Below are 7,774 nucleotides of genomic sequence, written 5' to 3'. Positions count from 1 at the left end.
TATATTTTTTTTTTTTTTTTTTTTTTTTTTTTTTATAATTTTTAAAATGAAAAAGAGAAAAATATCTTCTTTAGTCTTCCTTTATATAATTTAATATAATCAACAAATTATGTTTTCTTATTTTGTTTATAATTCTTGATTATAATATTTTCTTTAAAATATTTAATAATATGAAATATTATAATGATTACTTTAAAAAGAGACTTAAAAAGAAAAAAAAAATATACATCCAAGTTAAGAAAAAATTTTTTAGAATTATATGCTGACGATAATGAAAGAAGAAATAAACAAATAAATTTTTCTTACTATATTAATATAGAATCAACAATTTTAGAATTACTGTTAGATAATAATTTAGAATCTTTTAAAAATGCAGGAAAACTTTTGTTCATTATACTGTCTGGTGTATCACCTAATATGCTTTATTTTAAAAGAGTATTAAATTTAGTTTATTTATTTTTTTACAAAGGTGGAACAAAATTTTATCATAGCGATATGCATTTTCAAATTGTAGTATTTCTTCACAGTTATATTAAATTATATAATATTATTTGCTCAATATATATTTTTAATCTATTATTAGCTAATAATAATATAAAGAATTTAGAAAAATACAAAGATAAATATATTCCTAAACATATAATAGCCACCTATGTTGATCACTCATATTTTCACATAAAAGAATTTTTATTAACAGTTAGAAAATTTCTTATTGAAACTAATAAAGAAAATTATCAAAAAAAAAAAACATATTTAAAGAAATTAAATGAAAAAATTGTATTATATAAAGAAAGTGATGAAGAAATTTTACAAAATTTTTACAAATTATATAATTTTGAATTCCCTAAATCCTTAGAAAAAAATTTAAAATATTTAATATCACAATGTACACGTGTTAACTATCCTTTGCATAGTATATATCTAGATATTTACATTTTATACAATATTAAAAATATATTAAAAGTTTTAGTTGTAATAGATCAGTTATTTTGTTCTTTATTTCCTTACTATTATTTTTATGAATTAAAACTAAAACTTCTTTTACTTCTAATACACAAATATGAAAATGAAAAAGAATATTTAAATTATAATGGATTAGAAACAATAAATGATAAAGAAAAAATGCATTCTTATGAAAATAATGCAAATCAAAATAAAATAAATTATATTCAAATTTATAAAAATCCTACTAATATTAATGATGAGGAAAATAGTACTCTTTTATATGAAGAATCGTGTATTGATAATAAAAATATTGACAATAGAAATAAAAACAAAAAAAAGAAAAAAGAAATAAATGACGAATTAAATTGTTTATATAGCAGCGATTCAAGCAAAAGTGATAATCCTACTTTTGATGAAGAAACAAACAAAAAAGATGAAGATATGGAATCTGATAAAAATTTTTATTTAGATAAATTCATGAACTTATATATTAATTGTACAGAAAACATAAATAAAAGTTTACCTTCAATTAGTGAATTACATGAAAATAATCCATTAAAACAATTAAACAAAAAAATAAGAGATAAAAGAAAAAAGTTAGATAATAATTCTATTTTAGATTATTTTAAAATATCTGAAAAAAAAAGTATATATATTGATAAAGAAGACAAGGAATCAATGAATAATAATAATGAAAATGATAATAATATAGGAGTAAATCCAGTTATGAAAAAAGAAAATAAAAGAGTTAAATTGTGTAATCCTCCCCCTATAGAGAATATATATAAAAATACATATAATGATATAGTGTACAATTTAAATGTAGTTGTAAATGTTGCTAAAAAGTTGATGTTTTCATCTTATTATGATGCGATATATGTCAAACTCTTTTATTGTTATTTGTTACCTTTTATTTCTTATGAAAAAAAAATTGAGATATTTTTAATATATTCTTATTCAAACTTTAAAATTATGAAACCATTAACATTCATAATTTTTTATAATAATCACAATTCTCTTTATATTTTAAATACATTTGAAACAATTTTTAAAGATGTTTATCTTTTTCAAAAATACAAGAACACATACTTTAATAACTTTTCTCTAAAAAATATACCTAAAAATTATTTTATTTTTCTTTTTTTTATATCCATTTTTTTTTATAATAACAAAATAGAATCTTTATTATATATGTACAACCTCTTTTACAAGTTAAAAAAAAAAAAAAAAAAAAAAAAAAAAAAAACATTTATATATATAACACTGTATATTTTAAAATATCTCTATTCTATATCTTACTTTACCTTATTAAAATATATATATATATATATATATATATATATTTATTTATTTATTTATTTATTTTACTTAATTTTTTTTCTTTTATTTCAGTTACGATAAAGAAATAATTAGTAACAAAGAGAAAGACATAAACTATACGAAAATATATGAAGAAGTTATATTAAAAAATGATGAAAAATATGTTGAACAAAAAAAGCATATAAACATTATTATTATTAAATTTATTGAAACATATAAAGAAAAATTTAACATTTACCTATGTGAATATTTTGATTTTTATAGAATATTTTTTATTTTATTTGTTTCGTGTGTAGATGTTGAATAGAAGAATTATAAAAGAAAATTTAACATTTTTATTTTTTTAATAATTAAAAAATATTCACTATTTTTTTTTTTGTTAATTTACATATATGTATTTAATATTCATTTTCAAAAAAAACTATTTATTAAGTGTATAATAACATATTTCTTTAATAGATTCACTTTAAATTTTTTTTTTAATATATTTATTTAAAATTTATTTTTTTTTAATTTAAAATATTTATAACTAATTTTTTTTTTTTAATTATTACTTAACATTTAATTAAACCTTATAAAATTTTAGGAATAATTAAAATTAAATATGGACAAATCTAAATACTAAAAAATTACTTTAAAAAGAAAAAATTGGTATTAACTTTAAAAAATTCAAGTTATAAGAAAACAAATTTTTTTCTCTCTACTTTCTATATTCAATAAGTCATACTTTTTAGTTATTCACAAAAAGAATTCTTTGGAATTAATTTTATTCTTTTAATTATATTTACAAAAAATATACATATGAAGCTTTTATAAATTATTTAAATAGTATTTTTGTATATTATTTTTAACATTATTAAAAGTATTTTAAATATTTAATTTTCAACGATCAAAATAAGCATAAAAAAAAAAAAAAAAAAAAAAAAAAGGCCATAATTATTTACATAGTTTGCTTAACTTGTACTTTTAGTAATTACACAAATATAGAAACAAAGTATTGAAAACATACATTTACGTTAATAATTATTAAATGTGTATATAAACATTTTTCTTTATTCTTTTTTCTCTCCTTAAAAAAAAAAATGCTTTTTTATGGAAGAAATAAAAGAAGAAATAATATATTTAAATTCACAAGTAAAACATTTAAATATGCATACTATATTGATTATTATTAATCCTATTTTTAAAAATAAATTTACAATAAAATGTGTGCATTTATTTGCCTGTTAACTTACAAATGTATATAAAAATAAATAACAAGTACAAAATATTTTATATTTAAATATAAATCATTTTATATAATAGTGAAATTTTATGTATTCATTTATATGGTGCTTATATTATTATGGTATTTTAACAATTTACTTTTTATGTCTTTCAAAAATAAGCCAAAAACTTTTCCATTATAAATATATTATTTCTTTCTTACATAATTCATATATATATTACACACAATTTCATAAAATTTTAAAAAAACTTTTCATTCATATTTTGTTTTTTTATTGTAAATAAAGTGTATAATTAAATTTTAAGATTATATATTTTTTTTTTTTATATAATAATATACACTTTGTTTCTCATAATATATTAATTTCAAACTTTTTTTACTATTATTTTTTGTTTCAAATCATTAAAAAAGAAGAAGAAAAAAATAATTAGTAAGTGCTAAAAGAATATATATTATAACCACATATTTTCATAAAAAAGTAAAAAAAAAAAACATGAATAGAAAAGTATAAAACTTCATTACACAAAAACAGTGATAAATTAATTTTAAATGGCTATATTTTTTTTTTTTTTTTTTTTTCCATTGTATCTCAAAATAATAATAGAAATATAAAACAATTAAAATTAATAAAATCGTAAGTTTGATGTATTATGAAATATTTTAAAATGTAGTACAAAAAAATTAAATATAAAATTGTATTCTATTAGTTTTATGCATGGTGTGTTTAATAAAAAATAATTGAAATCATTCATTTCAATTAATTTTATTTTCTAATTTAAAATTATATATATATATATATATATATAATAACAAATTATATTTCTATTTGAAAAAGAAATATTAAGGATTAAATAATTATATATATAATTTATTTATTTATTTATTTTTTTTTTTTTTTTTTTTTTTTTTTTCATATTTNNATATATTTTTACCAAAAAATAAAAAAAAAAAAAAAAAAAAATGAATAATATACTTATATAAATATAAAATAGATAAAAAAATATATTTAAACACATGCACATTTACCAATATATGCATAATTTATAACAAAAATAGAATTATTGATGTTTTAATAAGTTAAAATTGTAAAAAGCTAAAAAACAGAAAAATGGGTAATATTGTATCTTGTTGTTCACTAGACGATAATAAAAAAAATATAAATGAAGACGAAATTTTAGAAAGTAACTATAAGCAAAGTATTTTATTTATAAATTAGAAACATTATGTTAAATTATTTTAAATAATTATTCTAAATAATAATTTTTATATGTTTATTTTAAATATCACAAAATGTTTATATAATATTCTTTTTTTTTTTTTTTTTATTCATTAGAGTTCTCAAATAATGAAATAAATGAATTTAAAAAGAGATTAAAAAATAATATACAAATAGTTGTTTTACTGCAGGTAATTATATTGTATTTTGTAATTTGTATTCTTACTAATTCTACTTTTTACATATTTTTTTTTTTTATCATAAAATAATAATGTAATTGTTATAAGCTAGATATTTTCTAACAAATAATTTTAACTATAAAGAAATAAGTGTGAACATAAATTTCCATAATTTTTTTTTTTTTTGTTTTTAGGATGGTACGAAATTACCTTGCAATTTACAAGCTAACTTTCATGAAAAGACATTATGCATATCATGCCAACAAAAAGTAAATCATTATATTTCATTTTTTTTTTTATAAATATTTAAAATTTTTTTTATTATATATGGGACATTTTCTTAAAAGCAAATTTTTTTTTTAATCATCTTTAGGTAAGAATGATAAATTTCAGTGATATACGATCCTTGTTATATGGAGAAGAACAATTAAAACGTGTAGAGACTCAAGCAAATTTAATAAATGATAACTGCTGCTTAGCTTTACATTTAGATGATAGTGGTAATTGTATACCTATAAAATTTGGATCAGTGAAGGAAAAAAATTTATTTATTTTTGTTATGAAGGATTACAAAAAAAATTCTTAGATATATATTTAAGGTCTTTACAATTATTTCATATTTTCATTTTGGCAAATTAATAAACATCTTAAAATTAATCAATTCATGACTTTAATGTTTTTATACTTCAAACTATGAGTTAACCTTTTTCTCTCTTAGTTTCTTTATAACTCTTAGCAGAAATACTAATTCCGAAATTTTTTTTATAATTTAATTTTTATGAATTTTTTTCTTTAATTTTCAACGAATACTTTTTTTTTTTTATTTTTCATTTCACAATTATTATTCCATATAGTTTTAAATAAAACTGATTTAAAATTTTTTAATCAGTTTATTTTTTTGTTTCCTTGAATAAAAATTAGAAAATCTAAACTTCAATGAATTACGTTTACATAAAATTAATAATTTTCTTTTTGCATAAATAAAAAATCAACATATAAAAAAATAATTCTCTTTGTTAAAACAAAGAGAAAGTAAAAAGAGAATTTTAAATAGCGAAAAGTAGAAAAAAAAAAAGAGCCAAATTCAAAAAAAAAAAAATTAAAAAAATAATTAATTCGTTCCCATGTAATTTGTATTTATTAAAATATTGTATTCAATATAACAACTCAATACTTATTGTTAATTTTAATAATTTTTCATTAAAGTATGCTTTAACCTGTTTTATAAAGAAAAATATGTATTTTTTATATTCTCATCTAAATATTTAAAAACTTTATTTAAAATATATTTATTTTATGAGATATATACAAATTTTATAAATTTAAATAAATATATATATATATATATATTCTTTCTTTTTTCTTTTACATTATCACTTAAATTTTCCTTAAAATTTAAAGACATGCACTCATTGGATCTATAAAAAAAAAAAAAAAAAATTTATTGAAAATATATAAAATTATCTTATGTGTTTATTATTTATTAAGTTACTGGTTGGAAACGTATATATCAATGTTATTATTCTTTTTCAAAATTTCTATATCATCGTAAGAAATATTATTAAAGGTTAAAATAATGTGTAAAAATCTGAATATAAAAAATAAAAATATACATATTAATAACATAATTATTGTTATATAAGTTTTTTAAGTTAAATATATTTATGGTAAATAAAAATAAAATGTTACCTATCAATAATTGTGTAATGATATGACCGTATTTGTTTAGGTATATTAACTTTAGTTGATTCATTATCATTATTTTTTTTTGTAGTTTTCACTAATTTTATATCGTTCAAAATATCACTTGACGTGCTATGTATTTTTATTTCTTTTTTTTCTTCATTTATAGGATCATTATTTTGATTTTGTTTTTCATTTAATATATTGTAAAATTTAATGTCTTCTTCATCTATAGTTTCGTCGTTTTTTTCAATTGAGTTATTATCTATACAATGAGGATTCAAATAGTGACATGATTTTGGAACATATTGTAATTCGATATATTTAAATGTATTAGTATTTACAATTATATCATTCCTGAACGTTTTTTCATAATCATTCATAATTTCTAATATTCTAGTGACAATTTTGTTCTTAAAATACAAATTATTCATATTTTTATATATGATAGAATGTATAACTGCTTCAGCATACATATCTTTAGAACTTTCTCCTTTAATTTTAGATGTACTTATAAAAATATTTTCAAAATTTATGCTATCTATATTGTTCATAAAATCTTTTGGAAGTATTGGTGCCCTAATTTTATTTGTGTAATATATATATATATAATAATCACAAATTTTTTCTTTGTATTCATTTATATTTGTTTTGATAGCAACTTGTTCAACATCTGCTACTACACAAAAACAAAATTTCGGCTTCACTGGTTTTGCTTTATGTATTTTATCCATATGCTTTTTGATAAACTTATCATAGGCCTATAAATATATTTAATTTATTACTATTTTATTAATAATCAAATTAATATTGTTTATTTTATTTTATTCTATTAATAATATATTCCAACCTTTCTATCATTTTTACATAAATCATTTAGAGCATCCCATATGCATTCGGCATTTTTTAAATCCATTTTTGAAATATTTCCTATATTATTTCTTTATTTTCAATACTATATATTTTTATTTATTTCTATCAATTATTTTATTTATCTATTTTTATTTTTTTATTAAATCTTTAAAATATAGAAATATACAAACTTATATACATTTTATTTTTCTATTTATCAACATTTGTATTATTAGATACATTGTAGTTTTTTTCAATTGCATTATTAATAAAATAAATATACCTATTTAAGTTGCATTATTTTTTATTCATATCTTTCACATATAATAACTTTTTTTTTTTTTTTTTTTT

At 16.5% G+C, this 7,774-nt stretch overlaps 3 protein-coding genes across 3 annotated transcripts; 2 read left to right on the top strand and 1 right to left on the bottom strand.

Moving 5' to 3' along the window:
• Positions 1 to 183: 183 nt before the first annotated feature.
• PGAL8A_00387400 (conserved Plasmodium protein, unknown function) lies at positions 184 to 2,572 on the top strand (the record flags this gene model as incomplete). The annotated part of the gene is made up of 2 exons (XM_028670217.1): positions 184 to 2,156; positions 2,338 to 2,572. 2 exons carry the CDS (start codon positions 184 to 186, stop codon positions 2,570 to 2,572), a joined length of 2,208 nt encoding a protein of 735 aa, XP_028526991.1.
• Positions 2,573 to 4,601: 2,029 nt separating this feature from the next.
• Positions 4,602 to 5,474, top strand: ISP1 (inner membrane complex sub-compartment protein 1, putative; the record flags this gene model as incomplete). The annotated part of the gene is made up of 4 exons (XM_028670216.1): positions 4,602 to 4,674; positions 4,827 to 4,900; positions 5,083 to 5,157; positions 5,262 to 5,474. 4 exons carry the CDS (start codon positions 4,602 to 4,604, stop codon positions 5,472 to 5,474), a joined length of 435 nt encoding a protein of 144 aa, XP_028526990.1.
• Positions 5,475 to 6,042: 568 nt separating this feature from the next.
• On the bottom strand, positions 6,043 to 7,487 carry PGAL8A_00387200 (conserved Plasmodium protein, unknown function; the record flags this gene model as incomplete). Its single annotated transcript, XM_028670215.1, has 5 exons — positions 6,043 to 6,105; positions 6,258 to 6,306; positions 6,381 to 6,476; positions 6,578 to 7,332; positions 7,422 to 7,487. The coding sequence occupies 5 exons, from the start codon at positions 7,485 to 7,487 to the stop codon at positions 6,043 to 6,045; spliced, it is 1,029 nt and encodes a 342-aa protein (XP_028526989.1).
• Positions 7,488 to 7,774: the final 287 nt, after the last annotated feature.

Source organism: Plasmodium gallinaceum (genome assembly GCF_900005855.1).
Source record: "Plasmodium gallinaceum strain 8A genome assembly, contig: PGAL8A_v1_108, whole genome shotgun sequence".
Taxonomy (NCBI): domain Eukaryota; phylum Apicomplexa; class Aconoidasida; order Haemosporida; family Plasmodiidae; genus Plasmodium; species Plasmodium gallinaceum.
This window is presented reverse-complemented; position numbering and strand designations above follow the sequence as displayed.